The sequence below is a fragment of the Alternaria conjuncta genome (genome assembly GCF_024043145.1).
Source record: "Alternaria conjuncta strain BMP 0040 chromosome Unknown scaffold_11, whole genome shotgun sequence".
In the NCBI taxonomy this organism is placed as follows: Eukaryota; Fungi; Ascomycota; class Dothideomycetes; order Pleosporales; family Pleosporaceae; genus Alternaria; species Alternaria conjuncta.
Window position 1 is genome coordinate 1016044 of NW_026250100.1, and position 24558 is coordinate 1040601.

At 54.0% G+C, this 24558-nt stretch overlaps 6 protein-coding genes across 6 annotated transcripts; 4 read left to right on the forward strand and 2 right to left on the reverse strand.

Moving 5' to 3' along the window:
* Window positions 1-1881: 1881 nt before the first annotated feature.
* Window positions 1882-2613, forward strand: J4E85_007877 (uncharacterized protein; the record flags this gene model as incomplete). Its single annotated transcript, XM_051472107.1, has 1 exon — window positions 1882-2613. The coding sequence occupies one exon, from the start codon at window positions 1882-1884 to the stop codon at window positions 2611-2613; it is 732 nt and encodes a 243-aa protein (XP_051324304.1).
* A 4588-nt stretch (window positions 2614-7201) lies between these two features.
* J4E85_007878 (uncharacterized protein) lies at window positions 7202-8527 on the reverse strand (the record flags this gene model as incomplete). Its single annotated transcript, XM_051472108.1, has 1 exon — window positions 7202-8527. The coding sequence occupies one exon, from the start codon at window positions 8525-8527 to the stop codon at window positions 7202-7204; it is 1326 nt and encodes a 441-aa protein (XP_051324305.1).
* A 213-nt stretch (window positions 8528-8740) lies between these two features.
* Window positions 8741-10975, forward strand: J4E85_007879 (uncharacterized protein; the record flags this gene model as incomplete). The annotated part of the gene is made up of 1 exon (XM_051472109.1): window positions 8741-10975. The coding sequence occupies one exon, from the start codon at window positions 8741-8743 to the stop codon at window positions 10973-10975; it is 2235 nt and encodes a 744-aa protein (XP_051324306.1).
* Window positions 10976-11406: 431 nt separating this feature from the next.
* Window positions 11407-15219, reverse strand: PKC1 (Serine/threonine kinase; the record flags this gene model as incomplete). The annotated part of the gene is made up of 7 exons (XM_051472110.1): window positions 11407-11468; window positions 11519-11924; window positions 11975-12176; window positions 12226-13396; window positions 13447-14421; window positions 14469-14735; window positions 14787-15219. 7 exons carry the CDS (start codon window positions 15217-15219, stop codon window positions 11407-11409), a joined length of 3516 nt encoding a protein of 1171 aa, XP_051324307.1.
* A 5209-nt stretch (window positions 15220-20428) lies between these two features.
* J4E85_007881 (uncharacterized protein) lies at window positions 20429-21703 on the forward strand (the record flags this gene model as incomplete). The annotated part of the gene is made up of 5 exons (XM_051472111.1): window positions 20429-20578; window positions 20635-20739; window positions 20793-21181; window positions 21233-21300; window positions 21357-21703. The coding sequence occupies 5 exons, from the start codon at window positions 20429-20431 to the stop codon at window positions 21701-21703; spliced, it is 1059 nt and encodes a 352-aa protein (XP_051324308.1).
* A 1253-nt stretch (window positions 21704-22956) lies between these two features.
* On the forward strand, window positions 22957-24251 carry J4E85_007882 (uncharacterized protein; the record flags this gene model as incomplete). The annotated part of the gene is made up of 3 exons (XM_051472112.1): window positions 22957-23041; window positions 23092-23374; window positions 23414-24251. 3 exons carry the CDS (start codon window positions 22957-22959, stop codon window positions 24249-24251), a joined length of 1206 nt encoding a protein of 401 aa, XP_051324309.1.
* Between the last annotated feature and the right edge of the window lie 307 nt (window positions 24252-24558).

Genomic DNA, 24558 nt, shown 5'->3' on the forward strand with positions numbered 1-24558 from the left:
GCTGGTAATTTTGCGCACATGAGGCAGCATGGGATTTGGCCATCGTGAGTTTCCCGATAAGGCAGGGCGGCAGTGGGGACCGGTGCCGAATGCGAGGCGTAAGGCACGGGGCAGGAGTGACATCAGCGTTTGTAAGAGAAGATTAACGCCGGGTCAGTCGGCGGCAGGAAGGGGGACTTGGGCGGGCCCTGCATAAAACAGCGATGGGAAAAGGCCGCGCGAGGGTGGCAGAGATCGTGATTCGGGCAGCCTTGAGGGGACAAAAGGACCGGATGGGTGGTGGCCGCGCAAAGTGAAAAGAAACGAAGCAGGCTAGGGCAGGGAGATCACGTCGATGTGGTGCAAAAACTCGATGGAGGGGTTCGGTCAGTGCTGCGCGGCTGCCGTTTCGAGGACGGCGCGCAAGGTCAAGAGTCTGGCCAGAGGAGTCTATGGGGCTTTTGCCGCTAAAAAGAGCGCCAGGGGCTGTGGCTGATGGCGGGCGCCCGACGTCATCTTTTTTGCGAGAATACCGATCCCCCACCAGATGACCCGATCACTGCTTAACGTCCAGCGGGGCGCTAGGCTGCGAGCGGATAGGTCGGAACGGCTGGCAGGGATGCGTAAGCGGAGAAGACCCTGATTCTGTATTACATCAGACCTAGCGACGTTATGCCGGCGCGTTGTTTTTCGAGTACCGAATGCGCTCGAGAATGCAGACCCTGGGGCGCTGAGGTGAAGCTGGTATGACAGGCTCTGACGGTCTTGGTACGACTTGTCGCTGTCGCTGTCGCTGTCGATGCGATACACCGTGTAGTTGCGCTGTGTAGTTCTGTGGTGTCGCGATCTGTAGTGTCGACACCATGCGACCGATGCGATACATCATTCCGATGCGCATCCCCAAACAAAACAACTGACTCTTTGACGCCGACACGCACCGGCACCAGGCCGGCGGAGGGTGCGGGTGTGAGCTGGCACAGGGCCTGTTTCTTGCCATTGGCGCCCGAAGGTCGCAGAGTTCCTTGAAACTGCCCTCGAGATCTCGATCTCTCCTGAGCAGACGGCACCTGTCCGCCGCCGTAGCATTGGCCGGCGCAGCCTGCTACCGACGGGCAATCTTGCATGGCTTTCTTTTTCTGCACCACCCATGTTGACCCATGTCGATTGCAGGACCGCTGAAGCTTCGTCCCAGCAACCCAGCAGCACGCTCCGCGGTGCATCGCACTGAGTTCCACGGTGTCATGCGCTGATGCCGCTTCCTGGTCGGTCGCTCTTTCCTAGTGCGCGTCGCCTGCGAGCTGATCGCCGGCAGCCGGGGCCCCTGCCACTGCCTGGCGCTAGCGTCTTAGGGCGGACTGCACTTTCCCATCCCCACGCATGCAATTCTCAGTCCCTGATAGTGCCCTGATCCTGGGACCAGCGAACCCTGTGCTTCTGCCCTGCTTGTGCCTTGCCCAATATAACTTGCTCCCAGTCCCGCATCTGTCGTGTGGTGCTCCAGTAAGCTCTCTCCCAATTCACTCACCACGCCCGCTCCCCACCCACCAACACCTGTCTCATTGTCGTGTCGACGTCAGTCGCCTGCCTCGCACATCACCCTCACATCACGCTGTATAAAGCGCCTCAACCACCCGGCCACCACTTTCACGTGCAGCCCATCGCTCTCTCTGCGAATTTGGTCGCTCCCCCACTGGCACGTGTTTGCTCAAAATGGACGCCTTGTCCGGCAAGAATTCGACAGGTCGCAGAGTGTCATTGCTAAACGACGGCCCGGCGCCTCCTCCTCAACTTGTCCGACTCCCCTCCATCACTCCTTCCCTCCAATCCCGGACCTCCAGTTACTCATCTTCACCCCTCGCCTCACCTCCTCGCCTGGTCCGCAGCGACTCTTCCGACTCGACTATGCAGACCCCGTCGCCCATCACGCCTGACTTCTCCTACGAGCCCGGCATGGACTCGCCTGTCTTCGCGCAAAATGGCTTCTTCGTCGACCAGAAGTTCGGCGTCCCCATGCATCAGTCGTCCGGCCCTCTTCCTTACCACACCAACCCTGCCCAGGCTGGCTACTTCAGACCCGACCACATGTCTGAGCACCCTGATCAAGCGGCGATGAACGCCCGCCCCAAGAAGAACAGCTACCCGTGCCCAATGGCCAAGCAGTTCGGCTGCAACGACTTCTTTACCACCTCTGGCCACGCTGCCCGTCACGCCAAGAAGCACACTGGCAAGAAGGACGCCTTCTGCCCCGAGTGCAACAAGGCCTTCACCCGCAAAGACAACATGGAGCAGCATCGCCGCACCCACCAAAGCGGCCGCAATGCCGCCAAGGGCGGTGAGCGCGACGTCAAGAAGGCTAAACACCAGGCAAAGCGCCCCAAGCCAGCCCCGCTCCAGTCTTCGACGATGCCTTCTCTGTCACAGCTTTCCATGGTAGACCCGTCGCTTCCCCTCAGCCCGTCCGGATTTTCCATGGCCCCCGCTGTTCAATCCACCGACTCTTTCCTCGAGTTCCCCAACAGCTCTCGGTACCCCGACCCGACTGCTTACAGCTACAACCCCGCTCCCGCCCAATACGGTGGCCTTGACGCACTCGCCATCGCAGCGAGTGGTGAGAAGCGCAAGTTTGAGTCATAGTTGCTCATCTCATCTCTCTTTCACCGTTCATCTGATCACATCTCTGATCATCTCTTCGGGTCTTCTACATTAGACCACACGATTTCTGGAGCGAGGCGCTTAGGGCTACGACCACGATATCATGGAGTTCAAAAGTCCGACGGAACAATAGACGCATGCCGTCATGGCTACGAACGGACCTTGGCGTTTGGGAGCAGTGCGCATCGACGCACGCATTTCTTTTCTTTCATTGTACATACTACCAATTACTTCGGTACTTGGCCGCGCACAGCCTGTGTCCTTCTCAGCGGTCTCTCCGCTAGCGTCCTCATGTTGCGCAGTTTACGTGGAGGATGTCATTCGAAGATAGTGATTAGGGCTCGGAACAGGCAACATGGATACCCGCCCTTACTGAAGGGGCATCAACCTTCGATTTCTCATAGTTCAAACACATCACGGATGTCCACGGAGTAATGCCGTGGCTTCCCACAGAAAACAATACAAATAATTACTACAAACACATCTTCCACCAATCTGCGTTGTGACCTGTGCTCGGGTGACCGACCTCAACAGTCGGTCTGTACCATGGGTTGTTTGGGACACAGCCGATCACCAACCTTACGGATAGCATTCACTTGCAGTTTTCACCTGCAATAGTGACGACAAGAAACGGCCGCGAACTGCGGATTGGTACCCCGCTGTCAGCTCATAGTTCGTGCCAAACGCACTATTGCCCGCTTCTCAACCATGGCACGCCAACATGTTCAGCCATACTAACATAGCGGGCGCGCCTCCGCGCTAGAATCTCTACCCCTCCAAAGCTTATGCCAGAGTCTCGTCCCATCAACACGCCACAGCGCTCTCATTCCGCCGCGCCTAGAGTCAGCCCACGTCGTCCAACGGTCTCGTCCTCAACCCTTTGCGCAGCGACGAAATCATCGGTAGAACCTGACGCTAGCGACCCACTAATAAAAGGCCTTTCACAACGCTGATGACCCTGCAGATCTTTTTCGAGCCTAGCTCTGAACCTTAACGATCTGCACAAGAACCCTCAGGTCCGGGAGCCCCGATTCGGAAGGACACGGCTCCAAGCCCTGTCATTGGCTCGGAAATCGTAGCAGGGCAAACTCTATCCAAACAACAGGCCAGCTCTCCGGGGAGAGAGACGAAATTCCCCAACATTGCATCCTAGGAGTTCATTTCCTTGGCCTTCGAGGGCGCGTTTTCGACTCGTCAGCCACAAATGTACGTGTCGCAAGGCACCCAGCGTCGGTTGCACTGTTAATGGCGCGCCCTGGGTTACGAGTTCCGCCTTGGGAGGGACCCCACATCCGACTTGACGCCGGATCGCGGATTCCCATTGCCCTCTCGGCTCACTTTCCAACGCTCCTCTGCTTTTGCATCGCAATCTGTGCCCATCGTGGAAATGCTGTCCCCACGGATGAAGTGAGCGTGACATCATATCTGCATCAACAACAGCAATCCTCTGCTTTTTGCATCGTTCCATGTTTCGCGCGCAGTTTGCAGTACCGTTCGGTCGTACATCACGGAAGTTTGCGGATCGGCAGAGGCAAGTAAGCAAGTCACTGCTGCGAGGACAGGGCGCATCTCTTTTTCAACCAGCATGCACATGCAACCTGCAAGGCCAACAAAAAAGCGAAAACAAATTGGGTTTTCCCCCTCAACGACGATCTCGAGGCGCGCGTATGTGTGGCTGGGCCGCTGGGGTCGGTCATTCTGCGTTTACTAAACCCGACACGGCATCTTTCGGATATAATAGCAGCGGCGCTGCGAACACGCAAACTTTGGGACCGTGACGCTGTGTCACCATCAGGCTTCCGCTGTCTCTTGCTGGTAAAGTCTGTCTGTGCCCCTGCCGCGGCTACGCGGGCCAACTTACTGGTTCCACGATATGACTATGGAGTATGTACCTTTTTACTTTTTTTATCTGGAGAAGATAAGGTTTACCTCGCGGATGTGACCTCTCGCATCTTCTGGAGCGAGATGGTTAGTGGAAACGCTACGGCTATACAAGAGGAGGTGACAACTAGGTTTGCGGACTGCAGTCATCGATTTCTTGCTTTCTACTCGGAGTATCAGCCTCTTTGTTGCCTGTTCTGCCTAATCTCGTTTTCGTTGACGGGCAAAGTTGCCGTTGGCGATTGCGTCCATGCACGTCAGATTAGACATTCCACCTCATGCCACTGCGGCTTTCATGGCTCGTTGCGAGGGCAGAGAGTTGTATGCGGTGGTTGCGTATGGTTGCACGGTAGCCACGCATTCGCTAAACACAACATACTGCATAGTCGTACCACCCGGCTCGCTACACCCAACACTCTTCACTATACCTTTATAGCAGTACCCCGTGTCTCTCCCTTACCCAGGTACTCGTACAACAGCACGCCTTCAAGCCCTCGTCCCGCTCTGTACAACATTGGACGCGAGCTGGGAGGGCTGGGACTGGCCCCACTGCGGGATGTCGCTGTCGTGAGACATTCGTTTATCTGCCTGCAGATCTCAAGATGACTGAGACAGCGTGGCCTGGCTCCAGTAGGCGAGTTTGCGGGGGGAGATGAGATGCATGGTCGGGTCTTTTGATGTTGTGCATCTTGTGCGATGGATGTGTGCAGGTCGCCATTAGCTGTGTATACGGTAAGGGTGTTGGCGGGTTTGCCGCCTTCCCCGTTCCCTGCTCCCTGGCTCGGGGAAAGTGAGGAAGGGGTGTTTTCAGGGTAAGTAGGGTGATGTGGAGCTGGCGGGGATGATGTGTTCGTTCCGTTCTCTCCTGCCGAGAGGGTGACGTAGAAGAGGTCACTGACGTCTCTTCCCTCTCGCTTCTCGATAGTATGCAGAGTGTTACTGTCCCTTCGATACCCACGTTGCTCAAGTTACAGGACTTGCACAAGTGTGCTAGAGGAGTAGCGAGATCCTAATGTTTTCGGTTTCTTACGTCCCACCAGATTATCGCCATGTGCTCATGTCGCACCGGGGACGTGGGCGCGAGGGACGGCCGCTTGGTCCTACGTCGTGCAGTCTCACAACACGAGAAGCCCATCTTGTTTCCACGGCCCTGTAAAGAGGTCCACTCGCATGTTCGATCTGTTTCCTAGTAAAGAAATATATCTTAGTTGTCATTCAGAAGAGCTACAAAGAATGCGGCGTACGTGAAACACCAAATGAATTAGAGATCAAGGGCAGTCCCAACCCTAAGCGTTACACTTCTCTATAAACGCTAGTTGATACACTCACCAAATGCACACCAATCCCATAGAAACTCTACACGAAGTAAGCAGACACTCATCATCTCACAACATCCCAACCCAGCCCAATCCCCTCCTCTCCTCCCTTCCCAAAAGCAACAAAATCTCGCCCCGTACCACAGCCCAAGGCCCAGGGCAGCGCCCACCGACCTGTCATCTCCAAACTCGATCTTACAACCTGCAAGCCATAGACTGTCTAAGCCTGGGACTCAGGGTCTCTACGCCGTGTCACTATGGCTGATACATGATTGTGCTTAGGTGCAGGAATAGGGTATGTTGCGCTTAGGTGAACGGGAAGACACGACATGCGTGCTCACGGTGATCTGCTGTACATGCATAGCTTGTGGAGGCTTTAGCCACCGGCTTGTAGGGAGTGTAGTTGTGAGGTGCGAAGTCGGGTCTATATCATGAGAGCCGTTTGTCTATGTGGGAGGTTCGAGCAGTGGGATTACGATCATTGACAGGGTAATGTCACTACGTGCGTTGGCGAGAGGGAAGATATCACTGCTGGAGGTGAATAGGTTCGCAAATGTCACATGTGTGTTCGATTTTTGGTTATACGAAGCCTTTCGCATTTTTACTTCAACAATAGAGTTCAGCATAAATGCGCCTAGCATTCTGATGTAGCAAGATACGCCGTGTCCAAGACCCTACGAACCTACTTCTGCGCACACATAGCCCAGTGAAAGCTCCAAGACTTAGCCATCATGCAGCACCAAGAATCACATGAGAAGTCATCTTCGCCAGTAAAAAAGGTAATGCAGAATAAACTTTGAAAATGTCTTACACACTGCACATGCACGAAGCTGACAACTGACAGGTGTAACTAGCGACAACTCAGAATTATCGTCTCGCTACCCTTATTCTTCTGCCCTGCATGCACGCGGTGCAACATTCGCTTCCGAGACCCCTTCTCTTCTAGTCTAGTAAAGTAAGACGCGTGTTCCCGCCTCTGTAACCAAGACACACGTAACAGCGCGAGCGAGGGTATAACGAAGCCATGGTAGTAGGAAAGCAGGTAAAGACGAAACAAGCAGCTCGTGCGCGGTAGGGAACTACTTTTAGCATCGAGAGCATGGGTGAGAAAAGGGTTCAGTACGCGTGCGTGTGTCACTAGTGTTGATGTAAAACACTGACACGGCAGTCTCGCTGCGGCCCGTCAACCATGCACGTCGCCCGTAACTTTCTCAACAGCATATGTCTTCGCGGCCGCACATGTGAGCGCCTGCAGCTACTTCCTGAACACGAACCAGGAATCCGGAGGCGAGACTGCCTATCGTGCAATGTCAGGGCCCAACCATTGTCATCGCTGGAGTCGGGTGTCCTTTGCATGATGGGTGCTGCGTCTCTCATGTGAACTTCGCCATGTTTACATATCGTGCGAAGCTGTGGTCCTCGCTTTGGTCGACGCCGCGGTCGTTGACTGCCTGCCTGTATCGCTCTTTTAGGCCGCTTTCCGGATCATCTGAGTCCATCTCGTCCTCGTAGTCTAGGTCCTCGTCCATCATGCCGGCTTCGTCGGAGTTCTCTGCATCGCTGACCGTCTCCGGCTCTTCTTTTCGCGGCTTACTCTTTGGTTTTGCGCCCGCGCCGCCCACCTTCATGTCCTTCATCATCTTGTCCAACTCTCGTTCACGTGTCGCTTTCTTCTCTTGCTCCCGTTCTGCCCTACGTCGCTCAAGCTCGGGCTTGTAGTCGCGCTCAAACTCTTCCTTCTTTTCCTGTACGCCCTTGAAGAACTCATCCATGCCGTCTCCGGTCATAGCACTGACACCCACAACACTGAGATGCTTGTAGAATTCCTCCAGTACCAGTGACATGCTGTTCAACAGACTGCCCATGTATCCACTTCCTCCGCCCATGCCTTCACCACCAAAGCTGCCACCCTCTTCCTCGTTGCGTAGGGCGGTTTGGAAGGCCTCGAAGTCGGTCATCCAATCCTTCGCGAACTGGGCGTCTTGCGCGTCGGTCTTGTTGAAGACGAGTATCATAGGCAGTTTCGTCTTGTAGAGAATGGAGCAGGCGTAGAGCATGTTCGACATGAAGGTGCTTGTGCTAGTTGTGCGCGGTGTGTCGATGATGTATGCGATGACGGTGGGGAACGTACTGGCTAAACTCGAAAGCAGAATCTCTCCACTTGCCGACCAGACGAAGACCTCAATCTGCCCTGGTGTGTCCACGAGGATGTGTTTGACCTGCGGTTGTTGCGCCGGCGCGGCCTGCTTATCCTTGCCCCCACTTGTCATAAATTCGACTGTGCTTTTCTCTGGCTCCTTCACTGGCGCTGGCGGCTGCGTTCGCTTTTCCAACAGACCAATGACCTGGTCAATCTTCGTGCTAAACAGGTTCAAGCTCGTCAAGATGCCGCCGTTGGGTCCTAGGTTGAACTGCTTCATGACCTCCTTGTAGTTGACACTGTCTCGGATGTCGATGTTGGGCGTGAACGGGACATGGTGCACGGCGGGGTCGAGGTTGATGATGTACGGGGGTGTCGGGGACGCTTTGGAGACGGATGGTTCGTTTTGAGTCGGGTCGGGATGAGTGTAGAGATGTGAGACAAGGCGCTGCATAAAGGTGGTCTTGCCGCTACCAGCCATGCCCACGCAGACAATGGAAACGGGTGTGTTCGAACTGGCGGCAGGCGTAGAGCCCTCTGGAGCCTTTGCGGAGGACATTGCGGAAGTTGTGCGCGTGTTTTGTAGACGATCGAGGGGTGAGAGTGAAGGTTCGGAGAACGAGTGGAAAAGTGGCAGCGGTCTATCAGGGGAAAACGCGTGATGCTTTGTAAGGAGGGTCAGGTCAAGCAGCGTTGTTGATAGCGGGATGTAGAGAGTTGTTCTAGAAATTCTTAGGCGGGGCGGACGCGCGCTAGGGAATCCGCCGCGGTGATGTCAGGCCCGAGCTTTGGTTCAGTCTCCAAACTTTCCTCTCGCGACAAGTCTATCATCACCAATCGACCTGATATCAACGCCAACATGGGTCTGGAGGATTTTGAGAAGGAGCTCGCACAGACCAAGAAGAAGGACGACAAGAAGAGACGCGATCGAAGCAGAAGTCGCGACAAACACCACAAGCACCGTTCATCGCGCCATCACGACGACGACCGAGACGAGCGCCACCGTCACAAACGATCGCGACACCATCGAGAAACTTCGGAAGAGCGTTCGCGGAGGAAAAGGCGCGAGAGAGACGAGAAAGATGATCGGCCGCGACGGAAACACAAGGAAGCTGCATCGAGCGACGACGACGAAGACCGGTTGACGCGAAAGCGCAAGTCGCGACACTGCGAGGAGGATGAATCGTCGGGAGATGAGGTGCCCCAGGAGAAAGACTATGCGCCACCAGACGACGATATCCTTGACCAGCAGCTCGAAGACGCGGCAAACGCAGACCTGCAACGCGATGACTGGATGAAGGCGCCTTCTTCCATGGACGTCGAATACGTGCAGCGCAAAAACAAAGAGGAGAAAGCGACATATGTGAAGGCGTCAGATGAGGGTCAACCTGCGCTTAAGATGCATCACGCGGAGCTGAACCGTCATTTGGGGGACTCGCAGGACCAGGAAGCCGTCGCTGGAGAACCTGCGCAAAGAGAAGTCAGCTACACCTTCGGTGATTCAGGTGCGCAATGGCGCATGACGAAACTGAAGGGCATCTATCGAAACGCAGAGGAGTCAGGACGAAGTGTGGAAGAGATAGCCATGGAGAAATATGGCGATCTACGGGACTTCGATGAGGCGCGCGAGGAAGAGATTGAGCTGGACCGCAGAAAGATGTATGGGCAAGACTACGTCGGAAAAGAGAAACCATCTGGTGAGCTCTTCGAAGAACGCAGACTGAACGCAGGCATCCACAGGCCGTCTCGCGAGTCGCACGACCCCTCAGAGCTACCCCAAGGCGAAACAGTGCAAGACCCCCAACCTGCAACAAACACTGTTATGCTCAGCCAGACCGAGCTGAACAGGCTTAAAGCTCAGATGATGAAGGCAAAGATGAAGAAGGCACCCGAAGCAGCCCAACTGGAAGCCGAATACAACGCCGCCCTGTCAGGCAACTCAACCTCCAATCGCGACGTCGTCGTCCTAAACGCAATGGACAACCGCATGCTAGCCGGCGGCCGACAAGGCGAAGTCATAGCCCTAACCAACAAACGCGGCACAGAGCGCGGCCTCGTCAAAGAAAACGAAGAAATGACCATCGACGACATGGTCCGACAAGAACGGCGCACCAAAAACCAAGCCGGCGGCGAAGGCGCCCTGCTCGCCGAAAAGATAGCCAAAGACAGCAAATTCGACAACGACCTCGACTACATCGACGACAACGCAACCAAACTTGCCGCGCGCGCCCCCAAATCATCCATCAACCTGCGCAACGCCGCCATCCAAGACTACACGAAAATGAACCGCATCCTCGACGCCTGCCCCCTCTGCCACCACGAAGACAAGTCCCCGCCCCAACCCCCCCTCGCCCCCATCATCAGCCTCGCAACACGCGTCTTCCTGACCCTCCCCACCGAACCCGAGATCAGCACCGGCGGCGCCGTCATAGTCCCCATCCAGCACCGCACCAACCTGCTCGAATGCGACGACGACGAATGGGACGAAATCCGCAATTTCATGAAGTGTCTCACGCGCATGTACCACGACCAAGGCCGCGACGTCGTATTCTACGAAAACGCCGCGTTCCCCGGGAGAAAAGGACACGCGGCGCTCAACGCCGTGCCTATACCGTACGAACTAGGTGACACGGCGCCTGCGTTTTTTAAAGAAGCGATCCTGGAGTCTGCGAGCGATTGGACGCAGCATAAACCGCTTATTGATACGCAGAAGGCGAGTCGGAATGGGCTTGGGAAGCAGGCGTTCCGCAGGAGTCTGGCGAAGGAGATGCCGTATTTTCATGTTTGGTTTGAGCTAGATGGGGGGTTGGGGCATATTGTGGAGGATGAGAGGGCGTGGCCGAGGGGCGATCTGTTTGCCAGGGAGGTGTTGGGCGGGATGTTGGATGTGGGTGTTGAGATTGTCAAGAGGCAGGGGAGATGGGTCAAGGGGGATCGGAGGGTCGAGGGATGGAGGAAGGGGTGGAGGAAGTTTGATTGGACGAGGGTGCTTACTGAGGGTCAGTAGATGGACTAGGTTGTCTATCTACTTGAGGTCGGTTTGATAGAGATGGGATATGTTCTCAAATCGAAGGCATTTGTTTCGTCTATCCTGTAATGTCGCCCATGCAAAATCATTATCGCTTGCTCGCTCCACAAACATCTCCCCATCACACACTACTACACTACACCACCACGATCCAACCCCCTCGAGCCGAACATATCCATGCGTGATTATACCCTTCCGCCAGTCCATTCACTCAAGAGATTATTACGCTTAGCACGCTGCGCTTTTCATGCTAATAACATACGTACGGGTGCATTACTGCCCCTCCCCCTCCACCGCCCCTTCGTCGCCAAGGCAGGTTGTTGAGCACGCTAACCACACAAAAGCAAAAGGAACAACCCATTTTCCCAAACGAAAGCCTAGGGTATCAGAAGTGTAAGGCAAGGCAAGCTTTAGGCGAAATCAGCCGAGTACGAGAAGCCACGGAATTCTTCCTGCATGGCTTGTGAAAGCACTAGATGTGTTGTTAGCAAAAGCACATATAGACATGGTTGAAGAACGTACCAGACTGCACAGGCGTAAGCACAGGTGTGACACTTGTAAACTCGGTGTCGAAGTTGCTAGTATCCGTTGGGCTCGTAATCTGTGGCGTAAATGGCGGTTGTACTCGCTTGTGGTAGATGTCGTCCCAGTTGATGTTCCTGAAGAAAGCATGTGACATGATCTCTTGGGCATCGGTCGGTCCAGATCCAAGACGCATCTCAGGCTCACGGGTGAGCAGTTTCTGGAGGATAGATACCGAATCGCGCGGCATGTGAATGGGGTAGAGGGGTTCGTCGGCAAGAATGGCGTCGTAGATTTCGTCTTCGTCTTCACCACGGAAGGGTGACTGCTGGAGAAGCATCTGGTAGATGAGCACACCAAAGGCCCACCAGTCGACCGCGCGACCGTACTTCTTATCAAGAAGAATCTATAGAAACGCATTAGTATGTCTCTCGTGTAATACTGGCAAAGACTTACCTCTGGTGCCATGAATTCGGGAGTACCACAGAAGGTGCTGGTAGTTGATCCGTACCACATCTCTTCCTTGCACAATCCGTAGTCACCGATCTTGATGTGTCCATCTAGCGTGAGCAGAATGTTATCCAATTTCAGATCTCGGTAGATGACGCCGTTCTCGTGGAAGTACTTCAGTGCAAGGCAGACCTCGGCAGCATAGAACCTATGAATATGTTAGCGGTTGTCTTTTTGATGATGATCTGGTAACGTACTGAGCGCGCTTCGTGCCGAATTGGCCTCTCTGAATGTGCAACATCAAATCACCACCACTAATGTACTCCATGACGAAGTACACACGGGTCTCGGTCTGGAAACAAGCGTGCAAACTCAAGAGGAACGGATGCCTCTCCTTGTTCGCGATCAAGAAGACTCTCTTCTCTGAGCGTGTGCTTTCCACTTCGTCGTTTTCGATGATAAACTCTTTCTTCAGGACCTTAATAGCGTAGAGCTGCTTGGTGCTCTTCGTCTCTGCCAACATGACCTTTCCGAAGTTACCCTTACCCAGGACCGCAAGGAAGTTGAAGTGGTCCAGGCCTATCCTCTTTCCAGTTCCCTGTGTGTTCGCTGCCGGTGTAACCTTCTTGCCTGGTGCTTCTATTACGGCCGATGGGGGTTGTTTCGCGGGCGCGGAGGGTTCTTGCATCTTCGGTTGCGAAGGAGGCGCTTGCTGCTGGTGCGGGGGTTGCGCTTGTGGCGATGGCTGTGGTAGCGCGTATGAAGACTTTTGTGGGTAGTTGGGCATCGCTGCGGGTTGTTGATGGCTCGGTGGGTAGCTCGGGATGTTGGCGTATGCCGATGGATCGTAGGTGGCCGATTGAGGAGCTTGCTGTTGTGGTATACGTTGATCTGCTGGGTATCCACTACCTGACGTCCTTCCGCCCGGTGGCGCATAGTCCGTGTTACTGCGGCCATAGGCAGGTTGAGCTGTGGTTTTGTTCATCGCAGCTGCAGCCGCAGCGACCGAGGATTGAGTGCGTGGGCCCGACGAAGGTCTTGAACCTGCAGTAGGCGATGTGGGAGCTGCGCCAGAGCTGGATCCAGAGAAGGAGGCTCTTGCCGCATCGATTGATGCCGCCGATGTGGCATAGGATTGTTGTCGTGGAGGGCCAGGCGGAGGACTCATCTGCTCTTTTCCGTAAGAGTACCTGTCGGATTGGGCTTGGTCTTGACCGGGTTGACCTGGAGATTGAGGCTGCGCTGGTGGCAGAGGTTTGGCTGGCTTATCCGGTCGTAGGGTCCGTCCGCTCATGCCTGGGCCCGACGATGACTGTCCTCTTCTCGTCCTCTTGATTTCCATCAAAATCTGATTAGCCACTTCCATGGACATACCGCAGAAGTCAGGTACGAAGTGAACGCAGTGAGCGTGACAGGTGAGACCACATTCTGAATCACCGTTAGTGGGGTTTGCAAATCGGAATAATAGGTCCACTCACCATTGCACTTCTTGGTTTGTTTCCGACCAAGTGGCAGGACGTAACCGCAGTGACAGCACCAGTTGGCACCCATGTTGGAAAAGTTTTCGAAGCGATGAGGAATGCGGTGGTTGAGCTTGGCCTCGTCTGGGTCGGTTTCGGCGTTGGACTGAGTGATGCACTTGGTAACAACCTTGGGGTAGCACTTCTTGTGACACGTGTAGTTGCAGTCCGAGCATTGCATACCGGCGGCATACTTAAGGAACTCACCACAGAGCGCACAACGCATAACGTTGTAGAACTGCTGCTGAACGAACTTGTGTCCGTACTGCTCGACGACGTCTTCTTTACGCTGGCGAACGGCACCTTTGCGACCAAGACCAAGATCGAAGGGTTGCTTATTGCCGGTGTTTTTGGCGAAAGACATGGTGAGGTGGATGCGACCTACCGGCTCCAGTGAGAACCAGTCATCAATCATAACGGGTCCTGTTTGGGGTTGAGGACCACCCGGTCTCGCGCCAGCAGGGCCAGGACCTCCAGCACCGGCGCCTGCAAAGTTCTGCCCTGGCGGAGGCTGGAACTGCATGTCGGGCTGAATGCCAGCTGCAGCTCCTCCCATCTTGTCAGCAGCCACCCAGCCTGAGTTCGCGAGCTCCGTCTCGATCTTCTTCCTTCGCATTTCTTCGGCGATGTCTGATATGCGGACCCACAACATGCCAATGGGCAGAAGGTGGTCGCCCGTCTTGTCGTATACGGTAATCTCGATCTCGTTCGCCTTGTCGATAGCGAAGTCGTGAACTTCGTCGACCCAGCGGTCGTTCCGTGTGGGCTTTGTGCGACCCTTAATTGAGTCTTCAACTTTGATGTTGACAAACGTTTCCGGGCCTCGACTAAAGCGCCCAGTAGCTGCGTGATCGACATCGGCGACGGCATGTACGCGGAGGGAGAGGTGGCCGCTCAAAGGTTTTCTTTGACTCGGAATGTTCAAACTGTCATCTGGGCGTAATCAGCATGTGGCAGCACACAGTATCGTTGGGACTTACCGTCGCCATCGGCGTCGCCCTCAATGTCGACGTGGAGATCCTCATAACGCTTCAACGAGTGCTTCAACAGCTGGATCTTCTGGTTACTCTCGATGCGCTTGGCTTCTGCGTCTGCCTTGCTCTTGCGGTCGCCTTCCATTTGGTATAACCGCACCATCTTCTCGATACCATCCTTGTACTGCTTTTCGACACTGAGCTTGAATTCGAGCTGGGACAGCATGAGCTGGATGCGGGGACCGAGATGCGGGGTATCATATTTGATGAGGTCTGCGCGTGTTAGCTGAATAGATTACTGACGTATGCAGCAGGTGTATGTACCCAGTTTGCTGAAGTTCGGTCGCTTGTTGGGCGCGCCGGGAGCTGGCGGGGCATATGGCGCGCGAGGAGGCTGCAGAGCTTGCCCTCCGCTGAGCTGGCTGTACTGGCTTTCAGGGCCGCCATAGGCTCCCTGTTCTTGCACATACCCGTTCCAGCCATCTTTCGGGGGAGGAGTCAAAGGGTTGTTGGGGCCGCGGCCTGGCTGCAAACTCATGTTCTCCATGCCTGTAGAGGTTCTCTGCACGTCCAGGTCCCGCAGCTTCGACTCGAAGTAGTCAATGTTCCGGCGGCCGTCCTTGATCTGTCCATCGAGGCGGGAAAGCACGGCCGGGTTGTTGGTCGACTGGCGCATGGCATTGGCGGCGTTGATGAGGGCCCTTTCACGGTCGATTTTGCGTTGCACATTGGCAACGGTCTCGTCGACGTTCGCCATGGCGGCGGTCGTCTACGGCAGGTGGGCGCGGAGGGCGTCAGGAGATTTCTTCACCGACAGAGGCGACGGCGTGACAAGGTGCCCAGCGGTGGTGGGCTGCGAGGGATGCGTCGGCGCTCGGGCAGGCAGCCGTGACGTAAGCAGCTTCTGCGCGCAAGCAACAGCCGGTCCAACGCGTCGTCGGCGGCGGCGGCAGGGAGGTCGCGTAGGTGAGGTTGGCGGGCGACAATGGCGGAGTCGTCGTGCTGTGGTGATGTCGTTGGGCGAACAGCGATTTAGCTCACGCATAGGGTGGCTTAGCGGAGCCCCACTTTCCCCCTCTTCGTCGAGTGGCGTCGGGAAAGGGTTAAGTGCCGCTGTCTATCAAAAGCCGCGGGTGCTGTTTGGCGTCGTCGGGCGCGAGTACGAGACAGCAGAGGTGATGACGGCGACTGTCTGGGCGGCCGTGGCTGTTGGTGGGGAAAAGACTAACAGGCAGGCAGCATGGCGGGGTGAACTCTCAACACCGTCTCACAAGGGTTCCATGAGATCAGGCTTATTGCCCTGCTTCAGTCATACCACTTTGACTTCTCGCATCCTCTCGACCACAAACCGAATTCTTATCTTTGTTGAAGGCAGGTGCGCATGACGCCCGCCCGATTGGGCACCGACGCCTTGACGTGTGCGACCTGATCTGACTGTGCGAGGCTTGTTTTCCCCCAGAACTTCCTCCATCACTCCTTGCACAACTCTCTGAAACCTTCATCACACCGTCCACCACGTCTTGCGCGTCAAGAATTGAGAGCGCTGATGTCGGTAGGCATGTTTCCGTTGTATCGCATTGACACGGGCTTCTTCGACTGCTACCCCATCAGTTCGCTCACGCCAAGTACGCGTCGTACTTTCTTATGCTAATCCTAGCTTGATATGTGCGCGAGATGTTCGACACATTGCTTTTCCCGCACTCAGAATGTGTGCATAATCGCGTTGATCTATAGCTACTGCTGACCGGTCCCGTTGCCAGCTGGTGGAGCTAATGTACCGTGTAGTGACAACAAGCTTCCACCTGACATCAAGAGCTGTTGAGAGTGATGGAGTATCGCAAGACCGCGTAGCAGACAGATGTCGAGTCAGCATTCGAGAATCGAGCTTCAGTTGATGTTGATAACCACATGCGTCTAGCGAGATCGTGTATGCCGACCCATCCAAGAGCGAACAGGTATGGTCGCATGCACAGCCTCGTGCAACCACCACCTATATTTTCTCGCCGTCATTGCTGCCTACCATCACATCCTCTATCAAACATGACACGAGATCAGACGCTACTTCTATCATAAAGCTGTCAAGGTGGCCGCGTCGACGAATTGACGAATCGAGTCACAGGTACGCTGGTTCACACCAACGACCAAGCGCTACCGAAACTTGGGCCACACCTACGTTTGTTCAGGAGCTATATGACCAACAGCCGCCATGTCTCTGGCCATGTCGGAATTTTACGATCGCATCCCGTCGTTCAAGCACGCCCCTCTCGATCACACACGACCATCCATCCGAATCATGAGGGTACTACCGAATCTGTCCCCAGAAGGCTTCTTACAGTGCGTTCTTACGCACGGTAGTACCGATGACGATTATACCTGCTTATCCTACACCTGGGGAGACGAAAGCACGACATGTCCAATCCTCATGGATGGCCAACTCTTCTTCGTCCGACAAAACCTGCTCAACTTTCTGCACGTTGTCCGAAATAACTATTCCTTGAGGCCGTTCTGGGTAGACGCTGTTTGCATCGATCAGAGTAGCAATGCTGAGCGAAATCATCAGGTCGCCCAAATGGGGACTATATACACTGCTGCAGCGCATGTCATTATATGGCTAGGCCAAAACAGCAAGATTGCTCGATATCTGCATGTATGGAACCAGTATTCTCAACCGGGGGGGAAATTGAACAAGCGGAACAAGCTCGTGGATGAATTCATGAGAACTCAGGATGGCTGGATCGAACTTGCGAATCATGCTTATTGGACCCGAGCCTGGATCACGCAAGAAATTGCGCATAGCAGAACATTGAGTCTTCTGGCCGACGGAGTGGAGGTTCATAATCTCGAGGATATCGACATGTTCCCTTTGATTGCGCCCACTCTCAGGAAAGCCGATGAGAGGTTCGTAGCTCACATCGCGATAGCTCTGCATCACATCATGGTACAGGGAGCGACACTCTCATCCTTGCTCCAGAGTCTACCGTACCAGGAATGCCAGAATGCTCGTGATCGTGTATACTCCCTCTTAGGGCTTGCTGCAGATGGTGCAGATGTTTGTGTCGACTACGGAAGCTCAAACGTGGAATTTGTGCTGGTATTGTTGAAGGTATGCAGGGATATGGTGTGCCTATGTGGATTGTTATCAATTTTCAGTTTACTGGGCGGCATGCAAGAGCTACCTGCAGAGTTACCAACAGAATCATACTCTGTCAAAGCCACAGTTTATACGACCTTTTTTCCATGGGAGGCTTCATGGTTGGCACCAAAAAAACGACAGACCGACGACCTCTTGTCGAATCGAAAAGACACCTGTTCAATAGACAGTCCGTTTTTATGCACGAATAAAGACCTGTACGGTAAACTGGAGGTCTTCGATTGCGGAGCGAGTGAAAAAGGTGAACACATCGGCCGCTTCAGACACGACATGGAGTTTTCCTATGAAGAGACGTGCGGAAATCGTAGTAGCTGTTACTTTTCGGAAGATTGTGCTTGCACACAGCCGTGGTGGCCGGGATCGGAATGTCATTCGGAAAGAGGCGCGTATTATGACAGAAAGAAAGGAAGCTGGCACCCAAGTATTGGCGCCACACACCAGAAAACATTGATCTGGTACAGGGAGCCAGGCACGCCATGCGTAGTCTCAAATTGGTTCCGAGTAGGATTGCAACCCAAAGATTCGGAACGACTGGGTTGTTACAATCTGGATATTCCTATGCAAGTTTTGTGGGCGTTCGCTCATCAGTCTATGGCATTCAATCGTTTAGACGCATACTTCAAATCAAAGCAGTCTACCGCCTTTCAACCCCGTCAGACGGAGCGAAGTGTGATTTGTACACAAAGCCGGTCAAAGGGAAGCGATATGAATATCCTGCAGGATCAGACAGTACTCAAAGATGTTTGGTCACACGAGTATCTTAACGGGTTTGTGCGAGAGAAGGGAACTGCAGATACATCATGATTCGTCGTTGCATTATCGGAAGTTGGGATCCAAATTTGCTCGCGTGGCACTGATAGAGCATCATGGCAGGTAAAAGCCTCCATAGACAATGAGCGTCGTAGGGGTAATGCACTGCCAAGCTCGAAATGACATTATCTTGCAAAAGGAGGAAGCTGCATTGATGCGCTGAAGTCTGTAACAGTATTGAAACACAAAATTACAAAAGCCTGAGGCAATGCAGTTTTCTGAATTCTTTTTTCTCCAAAGACCTGTACTTTGTGGCAGGTAGCTGTTCAGCTCTTCCCGTAGATGGTGTAGTACCAAAGCGCTGCGAGGCCACTAGCGCAGCCTTTGCAACTTGATTTCTTTTCCGTTCAAGGATACCATAACCGACCTTAACCAGTAATTCGCTGGCTGTGTGGTAGTTCTAGATGCTTGGTGGTATTTCAGCCAAACACAAGACGTTCTGGGTGCTCCTTATATCTGGGTCTAGTATTCATGAACTGCTGGGATGTGTAAAATACCAACCTTGACAAACCTTAGATATGCTTTGATGTTTCCGGCCCCCATTTTCACTAACTATCAGCGCATGTACGAACCCAGGGTCAAGTCCAGTCGTGTCTAGAGACGGATAGGTCTGAGCGAACGACTCGGCAGCCGCTCGCGCCTCGCAGCGCAGGATCTGGGATCAGGGCACGTCTGCATCCGGCTAGCGCCACCAATTTACGTCATGGCAACTCGCGTCAATTGGGTACGTAAGGAGAAGTCGCACGTCGAAACACCGACTTTTCACACTCCACCCGGGCACTATGGCCAATGCCATAACATACAGACGCCACTTTGAGTACGACATCGGCACTCTTGCTCTCGTGTATCCATCACCCGACAACGCGTTCGTTGGGAAACTGGGATCACGCGCCTCACCTCAGATAGGCATGAGTGCGCCGAGCCGTCCACGGGGATTGAAGTGATGGTTCCATGCGCGTCTCTTCCCCATGTTCTCTCCTATCCTTATGGGCTCCTTCCATCCGCCCATCTTCATCACCAGCCGTCTCGAAGGATTCGTGCAGCGGTTGAGAGTTGATAATTCAAGGTACAAGGTCTACGAGTCGGGCCTTTTGCGGAGCATCTCGCAAGCGAGGCGCGACTAACGCAGGTTCGCCAGTGACGCGCTACCCGAACCCCCTACCGACAACGAGTCCATCAGCCGTCGCGGCTAGCAGCCTCACGGCACGCTGCCCGGGCACGGAGAACTGTGCAGAAGCTAAGAAGAAGAGAGAGCCGATCTTTCCAGATGATGCACTCCCGACATCGCGGCACCTCCCAGTACCATGACAAGAAACATCGCACGATCACCAATGGATCTATCCTGCACAGCGCGATGTATCAGAATGTCAATACCCCTACACCTCAACAGGGCCATTCCATGGACGGAGAGTACGCGAGTGTCAGTCGCGAAGTTTTCGAAATCCTTCAAGGGTCCATCTATAGCAGCCGTTCAGGAGCCAGGGACGTAACAGCACCCAGCAATATGGTCCAGCCGTGCCACATTCACCGGTTCCACATCGTCAGGCGACCCACGCCATATCTAACCTCGACACGGGAACGAACGTCGGGTGAGGGTCGCCGTACTTGCCTAGCAGCATCCTAGATTACGACCCAGAAGCTATGCCAGAATGCGACAAAAATCTGTCTCGTGCGGGTCTTTCTGGCGGCTTGTGCTCGACACAGCTGTCAGATTATTTGTTGGACTGAAGTGGATACTCGAGAAACCCGGAAGATCAACGATAACAGGTTGATATGCGTCCAATTCTTTCCCTTCTTGAAACCAGGTCGGCTTGTTGCCTCCGCTTGGGTCTGCTTCACAACTATTCGCAATGTCCTGAAGCATATGCATCTTTGCATCGCATACTGATGTGTTTCCACATGTTCCCTCCTTAGTCCTTCTTTTGCATCTTTTCTGCATACTTCATCCCTTCGCTCCCCACTTCGCGCTCTGGGAAGCCGTGGCTATCAGCGTAAGGGTATCAACATGACTTACTACGGCGACAACGCTCCTGAGCTTGCTGCTTCAGTCATCGCGCTGGCAGTTATTGCTTACATTCTTTTCGGATTGCGAGTCTATACGAGACTACACAACAATGCTTGGGGGTTGGATGATTGGAGCATGACAGCTGCAACTGTGAGCCGACCTTACGAATTTCGTACAAGACAACTCAACTGACGAGAATGATACAGGTCCCCTTTACTGGCTTGACGATAGCATGCATTGGGGGCGCCTTCAGCGGAGTCGGGGTCCACGACGACAAGCTCAACGCAGAAGAGAAAGTTAAAGGGATGGAGGTACGTTTACACCTATCTCTAACTCTGTAATTTCTCTATGCTAAACCATGTAGTTCTTCTTCTTCTTCGAGGTCTTCTACTGTGCAGCGATCATCCCTATCAAGATGAGCATCTCGTTCATGCTCATCCGCATCGCATCCCGGAGAAAGGCCTACATCTACAGCTTGTACACTGTTTCAGCCATGTTCATCGTCATGAACTTGATTGCGATGCTGTACATCATCTTCCAGTGCGCACCAGTGTCGTACGCTTGGGATACCTCGACCCCTGGTGGAAAGTGCAACCCAGCGCAAACACTGGCCGACATATACTACGCGACGACTGCAGTCAACATTGCGACGGATTGGTTTTGCGCACTCCTACCCATACCGCTGCTCTGGAACGTACAGTTGAACCGTAATGCTAAGCTTTCGGTCGGCGTGATTCTCGGTCTCGGTGCATTGTAAGTTTCGCTTATCTCTTGGGAACCAGATCACCATCTAATGCTCCACAGAGCAAGTCTTTCAGCATGCATTCGTCTTGTCTACACTGTTAATCTGACCAATGCGACCGACTACCTTCGTAAGTTCCCATATCCTTCTGTTCCCACCGGACAAACGTACTGATCAATCCTGCAGATGGTGTATCTAAGGTGATCCTCTGGGGTTACGCCGAGAATGGCGTCGGCATGATCGTAGGATGCGTCGCCACACTTCGTCCCCTCCTCCAGCGCGTACTCAAACTCGGAAGCAGCGGTAGCTCACATCCCCACACGCCTGCAGCAGGCTATGCGAAACGACCAGTCATAAAGAGTCGTCTGAGTGGAAGAGACGAAGAGTGGGTTGCCCTGGAAGATGGCCAGATGGTCAATATGGTCCATGGGCAAGGGAGTACCGGGAGTGAGGAATACATCCTGCCTGTGAAAGGCGGAGGCATACAGGTTACCAGGAGCGTCGAGCAACGATCAAGCGCCTTGAAAGACTAGGGGTACACCACCCGAAAAAGCGCAAACTGAACACAGTCACGAAAGCCACATCACATTAGAGAACTACGAAATAATACATTCAGAACCAATAGACAAATCCAACAACATACTTCATCAGATGAAGAGTCAAGCAGGTCCTCGTGCCTACCCTCCAATGTACGGCGGTGCCTGCACACACGCGTCCAAGACCACACAAGCAGCATGCCCAGACTGGGGCCTATGGAGCCGCATGATCGTACCGCGGAGCATCGCGGAATCGCAAAAGCGAAAAACCGGGTCCACACGAATGAGGCGATCCTCCTCAGTCCTGACTCGGCATGCCAGCCGATCAACTCTCCCCATCCAAACACAGCTCCAGGCTCCAAAAAAACAAACGTTGCCATGTGCCGCCTTGCACTACGGCAATGCCGAACGTGTTTGTCGCGTGGCTTCAACGCTCAGCGCCTAGACGAACGATGACTCGGTTGACTTTCGGGGAAATTGAGGAGCGAGCGCCCGTGGGACTTGGAACGGGCTTGGGCCACGGGTGTTACGGAAGAGCGGCACTGGGGGTCATGGGGGTCGAGCGTGCGCAATGAGCTTACGACCCATCGCGATCAGGAGAAGACTTTAACACCCACCGAGGGCAGTAGAAATACTAATCTAGAAATCTTCATTACACTCAGATCTTGCCGATACTCATGTTCGATTCTAATGTAAACTGCAGGGCACCTCTTCAATCCCTTTTCCTCCCGATAGCCGCGATGCACCGTTGTGCTCGCGCCAATATGATCGGCAATTGTCGTGGGAATCGCCTATTTTGCGTACTCTGGGAATAGTCGTTCGGACAAAGGGGCGCTGCGACAATGCATCGAGCGATTCGTAGAGGCTGCGTGGTGCATTGCTCAAGCCGAAGTAGAGATGTCTGAGGAGGGTGCAGGTGGTGCACTGTACCCGCTTCGCAGCCCCACTGTGTCGCGTGTCAGCGTCGGTGCATGTACTTCACGTGGAGGTACTGTATATGCGCTGCCCTGGTTTGATTCTTGGTTCGCAACGAACTCCTAACAGAGATGAAGCATAGTTGTCTTTTTCTAGACCAACACGTCAATGATTCGCTGAGTAGCGATGGTTCTGACCATGCAGTCAGCAATCCTACGATTTGCAATACGCCTTGCCAACGCCTTGAATATCCGCAACACATGTCGTAGGTACAAGAGTACTTCAGAGTAAGCGCTCATTGAACCTCGATTGTCGAAAGTGAAAGCATTACTATCATGACAGACTTCGAAAAGGCGTACGAAACAGCTATCGAAGACAGGATTCTTCCCGGATACGCTCTTCTCGCAGGCGACAAGAACGGTCCGCACTCATGCTTGGCACAAGGCAACAACCATCTAACGATAGAGTAGGCAACATCGTGTACTCTGGAGCAAAAGGTGTCCAGTCACTTGCGGAAGGCTCGACACGACCTTTCCAACTCGATACAATATGTGGGATCGCGTCAATGACGAAACTCATGACTGCAGTGGCAGCCTTGAGGTGCGTCGAGGAAGGACTAATCACGCTTGATGAAGACGTGGCTAGATACTTGCCTGGTATTGGAATGTATGGCATTATGACGAGCTTCGACGAAAAGAAAAATGAGGCGGTCACTGTGCCTAACACCACGCCGATCACCCTGAGGCAAGCGTTGTACTAATGCACTAGTTGATGAAAAACTGACCGGAACAGGATGCTTCTGAGTCACACGAATGGCCACGAGTATGACTGGCTCAACCCTGATCTGGGGAAGTGGCGTGCAAGCCGCGGAGAGACCCCGTCTTGTGGACCGACTGTGGAGGACAAACATACCCTGCCGCTTCTCTACGAACCAGGCACCAGCTTCACATATGGCCCAGGATCGGACTGGGCCGGCAAGGTCATCGAGAAAGTGTCGGGAAAGAGACTTGATGCCTTCATGAAGGAGAAGATCTGGGATCCTCTCGGCATAGACGACATCAGCTTCTTCCCAAAAGAGAGACCCGGTATGAAAGATCGCGTGGCGAACATCAGCACGCTGAATGAGCAGGGTGAAGGTCCGGCGGTAGATGCTGGCGGATTCGACGTCTTCGTCGACGCCACAGACTGCCTGGGAGGTGTGGGTGCTTTCGCGAGCGCAGAAGCTTACTTTACCTTTCTTCAATCCGTATTGAAGCGCGACTCGAGGCTTTTGAACGACGACTCTTGGGACGAGCTTTTCAAACCGCAGCTCGATGAGAGATGCAAGAAGGAGCTGAACGACTACCTCAAGTCTTCACCTCTTCACACGCAGCTTCTGGGTATGGGTCTGCCTGCAAACATCGAGAAGCAGTGGTCGTTCGCTGGAATGATAGCCGAGCAAGGTCAGGAAGGACGTATGAATGCTGGGACAGTCTGCTGGGGCGGCGTTCCTAGTTTGACCTGGTATCTCGACTTCGTAGCTGGGGTCTGCGGTGTGGCGTTCTGCCAGGTCATACCGCCGATGAGCCCGCGCATATTGAAGCTGCATGAACTGTTTCAGAGAGTTATGTATGGGAAGGTGGCGGCCTAATACGTTGGAGTATGTTGATTGAGGGGTTGAGTGGCACGGTGGACTGTCGAGAATGCGATGGAGGCAATAGATGGTCTGTGCGCTTATCGCAGGTAAACATGATTATCCCTTCTGAGCTAATCCCAAGGACTCCATCCATCTTCTCTTTCTACGAAATCCCCTTCAGCAGATCCAACATTGAGCTTTCAGTGTACAGTGACATCAGTGTCACTCCAAAGCTTGGCAGGATGCATAGTTCGAGGCGTTCCCCGCATTACGGACTCAGTTGGGGCACGGTCCTGCCAAGCGCTTGCTGCCTGTTGCCTGC